Source organism: Lepisma saccharinum, chromosome 4 (assembly GCF_977018435.1).
Source record: "Lepisma saccharinum chromosome 4, izLepSacc3.1, whole genome shotgun sequence".
In the NCBI taxonomy this organism is placed as follows: Eukaryota; Metazoa; Arthropoda; class Insecta; order Zygentoma; family Lepismatidae; genus Lepisma; species Lepisma saccharinum.
Window position 1 is genome coordinate 27,303,225 of NC_139232.1, and position 14,403 is coordinate 27,317,627.

A 14,403-nucleotide genomic window follows, 5' to 3' on the forward strand; every position below is an offset into this window, starting at 1 on the left:
AGGTCTGTTAACCTTAACGAAGGTTGGAGAAATGCCTCGATGTGCTAATGTAGCGTGTAATGATATAGTGGGGTTTAGTTGTGATCACTCGCGATATTTAAATTGGAAAGCGGCTGCGCGGCAATTACAACTTTAGACAATATTTGAAGCCTCACACTATATATTACAAGTTACAATTTGCGTCGCCCTTCTCGATCGACAGTGCAAGAGTCTACGAGCAATGCCGGCGAGAAACGCGAGACAAAGCCCTGTAATACAATATACACACAAAATAGATATATATATATAAGCGTATGCATAAGGTTAAGAGGGTCCACCAACGAATGGCACACCGTGCTTTCTCCGTTGCGTTAATTTGTCCTCACAATTTTCTATAACACTAACTCTATTTGTCTACCGCGTCTACAATTGACAAAATGGAACCTGGATTTCAATCATCTCTTAAACTCGTGTCTTGCGTTTTATGCACGCATTCATTTGTTTAATACCATTTTCAAGTAAGGCAAAAGGTCAATTTGTATTTGTGAATCATCAACAAGACAACTACGTTAATCAATTACTATATGTATTTCAAGAACACCAAAAAGCTCGTAAAATAGTCAAAACAGAACAATCAGCGTAAGCCAAAACACTATTCACATGAACGACGTGAGAGCACGTCAAATTTACAAACACGTCCTGCGTGTACAATTAATTTACAACAGTTAACGAGCATCTTTCAATCATGCGTAACAAATTGCATATGCCTATATTACTTAAATCCAATTAAACAGTCCACATTAGACAATTAACAAATACTTCCCAATTATTTCCCATGTATGTTAATTGCATTGCAAATCTTCATTTAGATTTTACCCTGATTTGCCTTACGGCATTATTTTTGCCATTCATTAACATTAACTCAATTCTCCCGATTTAAATGCTACCGAGAAAGGGGCAAAGGAGGGAAGGAACATGCGTCCCGGATAAGGTGATATACGTTGCAGAGAACACGTAGATTTCTTTTGTTCGTATGAGAGAAAATTTAACCAAAGTCTTAGTTCGTAAAATCGGAACGTCGAATGGGCGGAGCGATTATACCACGTCGACCACAAATGCAATTGTTACGTTCGTAGATTCAAGTAAGTAAATGCGCGCAGGTCAAAAGTTCAATTTTTAGAACGTAATAAGTCTTTGTGCGACGGGAACAAGATGTGAATCAAAATTCAAATTAATAAATCACCCAATTCACCTTTTGACAATTTTGGCGAACAATTCTTGTCCTTAATTCACGTAGGAGGACTAATGTAAAAATATTAGTATAGACTTTACTTTTGATAAAAGGGGGGGGGGGAACGATCTGGAACGTTGGCACAATTATAAAGTTCTTGTAGCACAGCAGAGAGTTTACGTACCTATTATAACAGAAAAGTTCAGCCTCAAAAAGGTCCTGCCATGCCGCACTCCAATCACCGTAATTATTCCCTTAGATGCAGTCCATTTTACGAGTCGCGAGCAATGAAGGCTTCCGTCTTCGCAGGCCTCAGGCTAGGTACGTCTCTCGCTGGCTTCTGGCGACCAAAGGGGGAGTGGTCAAGTTCCGTTCCAGTCAGTATCAGCTCCTCTGTTGCACTGCGTGCGGTTTACGTCCAGCCCGTGTATACCGAGTGCTCCGCGAGAGGCAGCACCGGTCGAGCAATCGAGGCCAGTGGCCTCTGATGGCCGAAATTGTACTATATTTTACGTCAATTTTCACTTTTTGTAGAGTTTATAATATTGAATATTAAAAACGTTACAAATGCCCCCTGACTTGCAAAAAGATAGAAACAACCCATCCAAAATAAATATACACACTGAGTAAATGTAAATACAAATAACAAAAAACACTATTGATATTAAATACCAAATTCCAAAAATAAGGAGTTCTTCCTACGAAATTGATCAATACACAAAAGGTCTGACATCCCAAACTTGGCAATCATTCCAAGAATTAATCACTAAAAAGGTTCATAAGGATGCGTAAAGCATACAAACATTACTCGTAGCATGACGATGAAAAAGTCATATTACATCGTGTTCGCCTCCCGGCCAAACACCTAGATGTATGAATCCTCACGAGAATCTTGCTCAGAACAATCACACACATTGCGCATTTGCAGTTACCATGGTAAATCGTATAATACCAATGATGGAATGAAAAGCATGCATCCATGGCGATGAAAAGATTGTTGGTTCCATAATTATTCACTGGTAGTAATTTCCATCCTCGTAGAGCAAAAAAACCGAGAAAGAAAAAAAGGAACGAAATCAAATACTAAGTAAAGAAAGAAAGAAGAAGGAAGGAATAGGATAGCAAGAGGAGAAAAGTTTCTACAGGAAGGAAACAAGGAGGTAGCATTTTTACAAGTTTTACGGAGAATGAGGTATTACCATTGGTTAGAACAAAGTACACAAATTTCATATCCCAGAGAGAACATATGAATTCTCTCATAATATACATTTACCACAAAAATAATTGGAATTACTCTGAAATACAACAACAAAGAGTAAGACTCTTAGATATATATACTTACATACACTGCATAAACACATTAAAATCTGTATATATATATTAATTCAATATCTGATAACACTGTAAGAAGAGAACAAAGAAATGCATGGGAAAAGCATGGTCTAACATAATACAAAAACTTCAATGACCGGAGGCTTGAGAGGATTGAAGTTGTAAAGCAATTTGCGAATCAGCCAAATCGTCAAGGTTATTGACTGTAAGGTAATTATGAAGGACGCGTATGCTAATTATGATCCCCTGAATTTGAAGAATTAGGTCGACGGCGGCACGTAGAAATTTGATGACCTCTCCGACGACAATACATGCAAAAAGGGGAGGTATCCCGAGAAACAGTGTCCTGCGGGGTATGGGCGACATGTGCCGATAAGTTAACTGAAGTGTTCCAATGATCAATTTTACTAATTAAAAGGGAAAAATTTTTCTTGGCATACTGAGTCTGTAAAAGGGTTGGGGGAACAAATTAGGGTGCAATGGCGGAACGGGAGGGGCTGATGGTACAACAAAATTAGCACCCACCGAAGGCGGCACAACAGCAAAGGACAACGCCGTCTGGCATCCAGCGTCAAGAACTTTACTCTCCTCAGGAGGGGCCATTATAGGGACACCCTATATAATGTTAAACGGGAAAAAAAACTAATTGATCTAAAGGGGGGGCAGAAAATTTAAAAAGATTACAGACCAAAATGAGAAAAAAAAGGGAGGGAAAAAAATATTAATGGGAGGGAAAAAAAATTTCGATGTACCACAACGTCAAGACTGCAGCAAAGGTAATGTTCACACAACAGATCGATTGCAACCGTGCTCTGATACCAATTTTGTAATGATATAGTGGGGTTTAGTTGTGATCACTCGCGATATTTAAATTGGAAAGCGGCTGCGCGGCAATTACAACTTTAGACAATATTTGAAGCCTCACACTATATATTACAAGTTACAATTTGCGTCGCCCTTCTCGATCGACAGTGCAAGAGTCTACGAGCAATGCCGGCGAGAAACGCGAGACAAAGCCCTGTAATACAATATACACACAAAATAGATATATATATATAAGCGTATGCATAAGGTTAAGAGGGTCCACCAACGAATGGCACACCGTGCTTTCTCCGTTGCGTTAATTTGTCCTCACAATTTTCTATAACACTAACTCTATTTGTCTACCGCGTCTACAATTGACAAAATGGAACCTGGATTTCAATCATCTCTTAAACTCGTGTCTTGCGTTTTATGCACGCATTCATTTGTTTAATACCATTTTCAAGTAAGGCAAAAGGTCAATTTGTATTTGTGAATCATCAACAAGACAACTACGTTAATCAATTACTATATGTATTTCAAGAACACCAAAAAGCTCGTAAAATAGTCAAAACAGAACAATCAGCGTAAGCCAAAACACTATTCACATGAACGACGTGAGAGCACGTCAAATTTACAAACACGTCCTGCGTGTACAATTAATTTACAACAGTTAACGAGCATCTTTCAATCATGCGTAACAAATTGCATATGCCTATATTACTTAAATCCAATTAAACAGTCCACATTAGACAATTAACAAATACTTCCCAATTATTTCCCATGTATGTTAATTGCATTGCAAATCTTCATTTAGATTTTACCCTGATTTGCCTTACGGCATTATTTTTGCCATTCATTAACATTAACTCAATTCTCCCGATTTAAATGCTACCGAGAAAGGGGCAAAGGAGGGAAGGAACATGCGTCCCGGATAAGGTGATATACGTTGCAGAGAACACGTAGATTTCTTTTGTTCGTATGAGAGAAAATTTAACCAAAGTCTTAGTTCGTAAAATCGGAACGTCGAATGGGCGGAGCGATTATACCACGTCGACCACAAATGCAATTGTTACGTTCGTAGATTCAAGTAAGTAAATGCGCGCAGGTCAAAAGTTCAATTTTTAGAACGTAATAAGTCTTTGTGCGACGGGAACAAGATGTGAATCAAAATTCAAATTAATAAATCACCCAATTCACCTTTTGACAATTTTGGCGAACAATTCTTGTCCTTAATTCACGTAGGAGGACTAATGTAAAAATATTAGTATAGACTTTACTTTTGATAAAAGGGGGGGGGGGGGGGAACGATCTGGAACGTTGGCTCAATTATAAAGTTCTTGTAGCACAGCAGAGAGTTTACGTACCTATTATAACAGAAAAGTTCAGCCTCAAAAAGGTCCTGCCATGCCGCACTCCAATCACCGTAATTATTCCCTTAGATGCAGTCCATTTTACGAGTCGCGAGCAATGAAGGCTTCCGTCTTCGCAGGCCTCAGGCTAGGTACGTCTCTCGCTGGCTTCTGGCGACCAAAGGGGGAGTGGTCAAGTTCCGTTCCAGTCAGTATCAGCTCCTCTGTTGCACTGCGTGCGGTTTACGTCCAGCCCGTGTATACCGAGTGCTCCGCGAGAGGCAGCACCGGTCGAGCAATCGAGGCCAGTGGCCTCTGATGGCCGAAATTGTACTATATTTTACGTCAATTTTCACTTTTTGTAGAGTTTATAATATTGAATATTAAAAACGTTACAAGCGTTAACTTGATTTAACGTTTCTTTAAAATTTAACGCGCGTTGAGCGAACCGGGCATCAGATATGGCATAGCTGTTTGTAAAAAAAAATCTCGCTGGCGGGGGCGTGTTTTCCTTTTCAGTGCAACGCTAGCCTCGCAACTTTGGAAGTCTCGTTTTTGCCTTAAACTCAACGCTGAGAAACGCGAGAACTTGCAGGGGTTATTTTCCCAGGGTGTAGTTTTTAAAATTGTTGTAAAGAAAAATGAGTGGAAATGTCCATTAGCCTTCGATCTACAGTCATCTAAATGAAACTCTGCATTTTCGTGAAAAATGGCCCAGTACCGGAGGACCTACATGGCAAATAGGCTTGGGAATCAAAAGGTTAAGACACTTTTGTTTTAAAACATACCAACCCTACGACGTAGGGGTGTGCGGACAGATTTTTTTTTGGTCGGGACGGGATCGGGACGGGAAATATTTTTAATCCCGACCTTCGGGACGGGAAAAATTCGCCATTTCCCGATAAAGTCGGGAAATTTTCGGGACAAGAAATGTTCGAAATTTCCGAAGCTCAGAAAATCTCGAATTCTACACGTCATTTTCAACTTAAGTGATTGTTTTTGCATTTCTGGAATAAAAACAAACAATTTCCGATAAGTTCCAGACACTAGCAATGCACAAAACGTCAAGAATTAACAACTTTTTAAAATGACTATTCGGTATTTCCCGACTGCTCGAGATCCCGAAAAGTCGGGAAGTCATTTCCTGAAGTCGGGATCGGGACGGGAAATATTTTTCCGATCCCGCACACCCCTTCCCCTACTACGCCACACAGGAGCATTTCATTTCTTTATATACCGTATTTGCAGAATTCAACGTCCGAGTGTTTGGTGAGGGGTATTTGAACGGAAAGAAGTAAATTATAATTCACACTCACTGTCTGAAGCAGACGACTTTTGGTGATTACGTAAACACACATATATATTACGTATATATAGATATGAAAAGTACGTAGATCGGGAATGGTTTAAAGTATAGAGGGTAAGTATTACATTAATATATAATTCGGAATAAACTTTTAAAATTATGAGAATCGCGAATATGGCACTGTTTATAAACTATAACACGGGAAAACACAAACACTGTGGTATTATAATTGATAAACATAAATACACCAGGGAACACAACCTAACGGAAATCCACCCGTTTATGAATTGTTATATTTTCATTCGTCTCCGTGCACAGTTGCCCAAATGTGCGTGCATTTTGAGATGTATGTAGCTTGTTCTTGAAATCGAGTTCACACAGCGATGAAAAATGTATTCTTGGTAAAATTTTCGTTTCCCCAAAACGTCTTTTTTCAATTTTAGGAGAAATTACTTACCTAAATGCGTTTATTTATACTTTAGGAAGGTCTTGGAATTTTGTTTTTGGTACTACTTTACTATACCTGAGACACCTGGAAATGATTCCTTTCGCACTTTTTTACATTGCTAACGTACTATTCTGCATTCCGGAACACTTATTTAGGTGAAATAATGGAATTCGTAACGAAAATAATGTATATTTCTTACATTTACGAGTACTTACTGTTCTTGTTTATTTCCACACAAAACATGGCGGTAGCTTACCGTTGATCGCAATAGCGCGTCGGAAATAATTTTTTAAAAATTAAAAACACTTTAGGAATTCTAAATTGACTTTTTTACTTACTTACGGAGACGAGGTATGCCTACTAGGTTAGGTTAGGCCTGTTAGGTTAGGTTCCATTAGCACTCCTTTCGTTCAATTTAGCATATACGGACAACATCGGCTTGTAGCAGCAGCAATATCGCGTATTGTGCTCTCGTAAAAAGCAAATGGCTGGAGCAGAAATAGCACGTTGGAGAGAGATTTTTTCGTATAAAACCACATGGATTCGCATTAAAATGGACCAAAACTACATTCCGGAACATCAACAACACTCCAGAAAATGAATTCCGTAAGTACTTTCTCCTGTAATTTTGAAGGAATCCGTCTCAGGTATAGTAAAGTGTTACCATGTTTTTCCCTCGTTGAATTTTTTTTGGCGGTAAATCATGTAATTTTCGACATTAATTTCATTCCGATGCACGAAAGCTGTTCCCTTGCTGTCCGTCTACTACATGAACCAAATATTTGCGAGCGTTTCATGATGTAACAACCGGTCAGTGTTTCCAAATACGCGGTTTTGTAACTGTGTAACAGTTATAGAACGTAAATAAACCTGCGTTACTGTTCATCATTTGTCATAACGAACTTGCGACACCATGACGTGCAAAGGATGCATGGTGAAATTCGATGGGGTTCAAAATCCAGTACAATTTGTAATTCAACATGGAATTTTAAGGAGGGATTTGACAATTCCGGGAATTTCTTCATTTTGTTTGAAATTCGGTATACTCACTAATTTTTGCCCCGTAATCACATATCTGCAGTTAAAATTTGGTGCTCACACGTGGAAATAGCAAAATAATCTCAATTAAGTTCTTATTTCCACACCCTCGATTTCCAAATTTCCCGGCGGTTCCGGGCTCCGCCCCTGGGGTAACCGACCTACCGCCCCCAACCGCTTTCGCGGCCCCGCCTATATCTATAGACTCCCTGTTAAGGGCATGTTAGAAATTGGCCGGATTCACCTTCCCCCAAATAAACGCCAAATTTATACGTGAGCGCCAAATTTTAAGTGCAGATTCGTGATTACGAGGCCCAAATTAGTAACTATTCCAAATTTCAAACAAATTGGATAAATTTTAAGGAGGGATTTGACAATTCCGGGAATTTCTTCATTTTGTTTGAAATTCGGTATACTCACTAATTTTTGCCCCGTAATCACATATCTGCAGTTAAAATTTGGCGCTCACACGTGGAAATAGCAAAATAATCTCAATTAAGTTCTTATTTCCACACCCTCGATTTCCAAATTTCCCGCCGGTTCCGGGCTCCACCCCTGGGGTAATCGACCTACCGCCCCCAACCGCTATCGCGGCCCCGCCTATATCTATAGACTCCCTGTTAAGGGCGTTAGAAATTGGGCGGATTCACCTTCTCCCAAATAAACGCCAAATTTATACGTGAGTGCCAAATTTTAAGTGCAGATTCGTGATTACGAGGCCCAAATTAGTAACTATCCCAAATTTCAAACAAATTGGATAAATACCCTGCATTTTAACAAGAGATTCATGATTAGGAGGCCAAAATTAGTTAGTATACCGAAAATTAACAAAATTGGAGCCTTTCTCTATATTGTCAATTCGCTCCGAGTAGGTGGAAAAAAAATGCAAAGTTCGTCAGACTTTTTCTTTGACATTAAATGAGAGTACGAGACGTGTATTACCTATTTCACAATCAGTTGCTTTGTTTTATTTCAATCACTTATCGCACAACACTCTTGCTACCTTCCGTTCTGACGTCAGCAGACTGAAGTTTATTTTTAGGCTAAAGGTCTATGTTGTTATCAATATCATTAAAATTTCATTAACCACCAAACGTCTCTAATTCCCTTATTTTCGTATTTTTCACATTCATACTTACGTATTCTGCATACTAGAACCTAGATATTTTGCTATGAAGAAGGTCGCAACACTGCATAACCACTGATCATGGACTACGCTAGTCAAGATTTCTCCGCCATATCGCGTGTAATGCAAGCAAAAGCGAACAAAATAAAAATACTCGATATTTCGAAAATTGAGACTATTTGCCTGCAAAAAACGAAACGCGAAATAGAAGAATCCTTACGAATGCAGAATATGTGAGTATCAATGTGAAAAATACGAAAATAAGGGAATTAGAGACGTTTGGTGGTTACCGAAATTTTAATGTATTCTTATTTCGTGAAATTTCATATTTTTGGGTAGATCTTAATCCTTAAGTACAAAGGAGATTGCATGACGAAACCAAGTCTTTCTAAACTTGAACATTTGCACAGTTGTCCGGATCATACTTTTAAAGTCCGAATTAACCCATCTGAGCATAAATTGGACTTTAAGCAACAATATTCAACCTTATATTGATGTAATACAACACCCTCCCTCAACACCACTGCAATACAAAGTATTATGGTGGTTTTGTTGTATTGTGGTTAAACATTTTAAGTGGTGGACTTTCCCACTGAAGTTCTTTGGTTTTACTTCTGGTCAATTCCATGAAAAGGCCAACCTGAGATTCAAAATACAAAAGCATGTGTAGAGTTAAAGGGAGCTCATATATCATGATGCCAGCAGTATCCTGTCTGTTGTCAGTATTTCTGCCAGTAAGCAACACTTTAAGTCATGAAACATAAATTGGTGACATTTCTGACCAAAGCAACAGGCCACTCGGAAGTAGCAAGCGACGCAGCTTCATTAAATCAATCGGAGAACAAAGACTCTAGATATGTCGGGGCTTGCTGGGTGTAACGTGAACAACAGTGAAGCTCGAAATGAAAAGCATGAATATCCTTTTTAAAGTGAGAACTAAAATCATTTATATATTTATTACCCAAACAGTGAGTACACGGAGTCCATTGAAATGCAGTGCAAATGGTAAACAGTTCGATCTCCGGGCAAAGCATTGACCCGGTAACAAACTTATTACAAGACAAATTGATCTGCATTACATTTACTCTGGTGGTTGCATACAATTTTTTCCCGGTTAGACGTGCTGAAAAGTATATCTTTATCTCAGTTATCTACCATACCAGTTTGATCCAAGTAGCCAAAGTTATATCTCATATTTGGTCTAGGAATTAATTCGTGCGGTTGTTACGCACACATTGAAGCTGTAGTTCAAACACAAAATACATAAATACCTTAAGAAAAATATTGTCCATCGCGAGCCGCCACTTTCGCCCATCTGTCAGGCAAGTTACGGATTCCGTGGTGAAAGAAGTCCTCATCCTTTGAAGTGATCCAGTCAGAGACCCATTTTTCGATATCTTCTGAAGAAGTGAACCGCTGTCCAATCAAATCGTTATTCATGCAATCGAACAAGTAGTAGTCCGAAGGAGCAACGTCTGGTGAATACGGCAGGTGGGGTAAAACTTCCCATCCGACATTTTCTAAATAGGTTTTGACAGGTTTTGCGACATGTGGGCGAGCGTTATCATGTTGAAAAATAAGTTTATCATGTCTGTTCTCCCATTCTGGTCGTTTCCTGGCCAGAGCTTGCTTCAAATGCATTAATTGTCGTCGATAACGTTCTCCATTAATAGTTTCACCCGGTTGCAGCAGCTCATAGTACACCACACCTTTCATATCCCACCATATGCATAGCATAACCTTTGCACAGTGAATATCTCGTTTCGGTTGTGATGGACCTGGTTCACTTGGCTTCACCCAAGCCTTTTTTCATTTTGGGTTCTCGTAATGGATCCACTTCTCATCGCCAGTAACAATGCGATGCAAAAACCCCTTTCTTTTCTGTCTTTGAAGCAGCAATTCGCAAATGGTTTTTCGTCTTTCAATTTATGTGGAACCCAATGTGACATCTTTTGAATCATTCCCATGGCTTTGAGGCATTTGGAAACTGTTGTTTGATCAACGCCTAATGCTTCTGCAAGTTCTTCCTGCGTTTGACACGAATCCTGATCGAGCAATGCTGTCCAGGTCGCTCATGGTCTTCCAGGCCGAAATCACCACTTCTAAACCGTGCAAACCACTTCTGACACGTTCACTCAGCTACCGCATGGTCACCATACACTTCGACCAAAATACGATGGCTTTCGGTAGCACTTTTCTGCATGTTAAAGTAATGAAGCAGAACACCCCACAAAAACACATTATCTGGCACGAACTGCACCATGTTCAGTTGACTACAAAATGCTGTTGTTGACGCGTCAATCAACTGCCCTATACTACGAACGATGCACGCTGACAGGAGTTTTCAATGCATGTGTGGATACACGGAAGTGGGACGATACGCTCGTTACGCCATCTCTTGTCCAGGCGCACGAATTAATTCCTAGACCAAATATATATAATTTTGTTCCCATGCCACGTGACTACAACTTAGAAACCAATACCAATAATACTAAACTTATCTCAGGTGGGAACAGCGTGCTAATCAACTTTATCCCACTTGATTCAACTACAAAAACACGTGTCCAATAATATACTAGTAATTACCCTGGTCACGTGACTAATTAACTGAAACCAATTAACAGTGTAAAGGGTCCCAAGTGATTACATAAAAGAAACCCATGTGACCAATTAAATGGCACCCTCTATCAAAACTAAAAGAAAGGGGGGGGGGAGGGTGGCAGGTGAAATGGAAGATAGAGAAAAACAGGGTGCACAGAGTCCACGGGTACCCCCTTTTGGCGTGAGCTGGGAATTAATGAGCGTCAATCCGTAGGGTGGGTCGGGGTAATTTGGGGCAATTTTCAACACTTTTTTTTAAAAAAACTGGGAGCGAATGCAGAATATAGAGAATGTCTCCAATTTCGTTATTTTTTGGTATACTAACTAAATTTGGCCTTCTAATCACAATCTGTTGTTAAAATGCGGGGGTCACGTCTTGAAATCGTGAAAAAAGCTGATGTAAGTTGAGATTTTTTTTTTTTTAAAGCTGTATCTCATTGTTTTACGAACAAAATTTTAACTAAGCTTGCCTAACCTACCTTACCTGAAATTGTTCGTGGGGCTATCCGTGAATAGTTTGTGTGGCTATCCGTCAATGTTTTGTGGGGCTACCCGTGCATGGTTCGTGCGGCTATCCGTTCATAATGTACTGATCAGAAGGCCAAAATTAGTTAATCTACCATTAATGAAATTCAAGATACTTTCTTACCCTAAGCTTACCGGAAAAAGTTTCGTGGGGATATCAGTTAAATCTTTTCCCAATGAACACATATTGTAACAAAATATAAGTTTTGTAGGACTATCTTCCTCACTGCCGACACCATTTTTCTAGAAGAATGCTCGAACACCGTTGCCAAACGTACCTCTAATCAAAGTCTGCATTCCACATGCTCTTCTACCTCGTCGTTCTCACTGTCCAAGCAACAACTAATGTTCTGCAAGTAAGGAAGGAACAGTATGGCAATGTTGTAGACAGCCAAACGAATGCCGAACGTCACTTGTTCATATCAACAAAAATGGTTGTTATGTTTATGTATGGAGAATGATTGCGGTAATGAAGAACGTAATTTTCCAACATATATAGACGAAGGTGTACAATTTTTACAGGTGACCCCCAAATCTTAACTCCAGATACGTTACCAGGACTTCATATTTAGTGAGTATAGGAAGTATGAAAGGAATTGGAGACATTCTCTATATTGTGCAATCATACCAAAAACTGAAATACCTTTGAGACCAATAGCTAATAATAATATTTCTCAGTTCTATTTATACATTGGAATGTCAGAGAGTACATTCTGTTTTTTTTTAAAGGTCCCATAGTAAATGTTCTGTACATTGTTTTATACCCTGCCCCAAATTACCCCAGGGTTGGAAGAATATGATGCACTTCTCATTTTTTATATTTTTCACCTCTGTAGTTCAGTCCCTGCACAAAATTGCCCCATCTTGAGGGTATTGTCGGCAAAAAAACCCAGTAAAATTAGGGTAGGACATGCTGTCCCAAAATGTAGGACACAAAAACATTAAATAGTACATATTTCTATAGAACATGTTAGAAAGTAATTGAAAAATGACACTTTTCGATTTTTAAAAAATGAATTCTTAATGAATTTTTAAATGCAAAATTTCAAAACTTGCAATTATACTTACACCTTTTACTACATGATTTAAGTGGTACTTATCAGAGGAGACAATTTTTATCAAAATTTCAGGTTTAGTCAAACTATATTTATGTTAGATTGGACAGTCAAACTCTGAAATTATAGGGACCAGTATCAAACAAACATTTTACAGACTTTATGAAAAAATAATTTATCTCCTGAGTCTGTTGTGTTGATGGTAATGAAAGTACTCTCTCAACATTTGAATTATGGCTTGTAATGGCAAACAAATATTCACCAATTACCGTAATTTAAAATGGTTCGAGAAGTTTCATCTTCGGTAGTTTTTAGTTCAATAACAGGGTGACTACCAAAATAACACATCCAAAATTCTTGACTTTTTTTTAGACTTTTTTAGACCTTTTTTCCGTCTTTCTTAACGTTTATTTATTCGACCCTTACTTAGGTAAAGTTGGAAATTAGTAATTAAGAAAATATATATTTATTTAATGAAAACCCCTACCAAAGGTCCAGTTAAGATGAAAACTGAATCTGATTTTAAGAAGAGAATTAGATCTGCTTTCTCGTATTAATGCATCCTGAGCTGTGTTTGGCAGACGAGCGAGGCTTTGGCATCTGGACTCACAGCCAGTATAATCTTATGTGGGGCTTGTGTCAGTTGTCCCTATATATTTGTGACTGTCCCTTCATCCATCCTATCTTACCACCATTCATTCTCATCTTCGCAATTAGCCAGAGGGACAGAAAAAAGTGAAGTAAAATAAACTAAATCAACTAATCAGTCATAATGATAGCAAAAATTCTTGGCCAAAAGTATAATTTATTGCCTTTTTATTGACTTCTTGACCTACTTGTTGATTTCTTTACTTTTTCTTGACTGGCAGACACCCTGGTTTACAATCAAATTATATTGAATAAGAATGGGCAACACCTTGTTCCATCAATATGAACTCTAAGGCAAGAAATTCTGCTCAGGCATTGAACAGTGGCGTTATCAGAAAGTGGTCCCAAAACTTTGTTCATTAAGTGCTTCCATTTTCCCGTTTGTTTAATAGCAGGACAAACGATTTTCTTTTGGGGCAATGACTGAATCAAAATAAATTTCACTATTGAGTTTGGAAGCGCAGTCCAGAGACTTGTAACTTGCATGAATCTTTTCTGTTATCTATTTTCCTAATTAATATTATGTGACACTCAAAATGTAGGACATTTATGGTATTTTTCAAATTCCTCCCGGATGCCGGACATAAGGCTAAAATGTAGGACATGTCCGGTAACCCTAAGTAAAAGACATCAATTCATATTATTCAATGTAATTTATGTGCTTACAGTGAGACAATAAAAAATATTTACGTAACAAGGGTTTTCTTGCATGAGTTTTTGATGACAAACAAAGGAAATTATTGAGAAGTGTCTTAATAACCTAAACTATGAAATAATAATTTCAGACTTTTAACAACATTGTGGTGTAAACAGCGTACAAACTAGACATCAAACATATTCTTAAATGCTAGAAAAGGATGTTAGGCCTACTAGCAATTCATGAACTGATAAACGTGTAGGTACTAAGCCTATATGAAAAAGGAATGTGGCACATTTACAGCTCTATTTTGTTAACTAAACT

At 38.4% G+C, this 14,403-nt stretch overlaps 1 protein-coding gene across 4 annotated transcripts in view; it reads left to right on the forward strand.

The window, feature by feature from the left end:
• LOC145987117 (4-trimethylaminobutyraldehyde dehydrogenase-like) overlaps positions 1-14,403 on the forward strand; it is a 229,321-nt gene that overhangs the window by 104,856 nt on the left and 110,062 nt on the right. The window contains exon 1 of one of the 4 annotated variants that reach the window (XM_083121600.1): positions 2,262-2,402. The exons of 1 other annotated variant lie outside the window; for it this stretch is intronic. Coding sequence is in view for 1 of the 3 variants with exons in the window: in XM_083121598.1 (XP_082977724.1) it covers positions 9,516-9,542 (27 nt within the window). In the remaining 2 variants the exon portion in view is untranslated. Of the gene's footprint in view, positions 1-2,261; positions 2,403-5,996; positions 6,116-9,463; positions 9,543-14,403 lie in introns of those variants that run through there. 2 more of the 4 variants (XM_083121599.1, XM_083121598.1) reach the window with 2 other exon arrangements.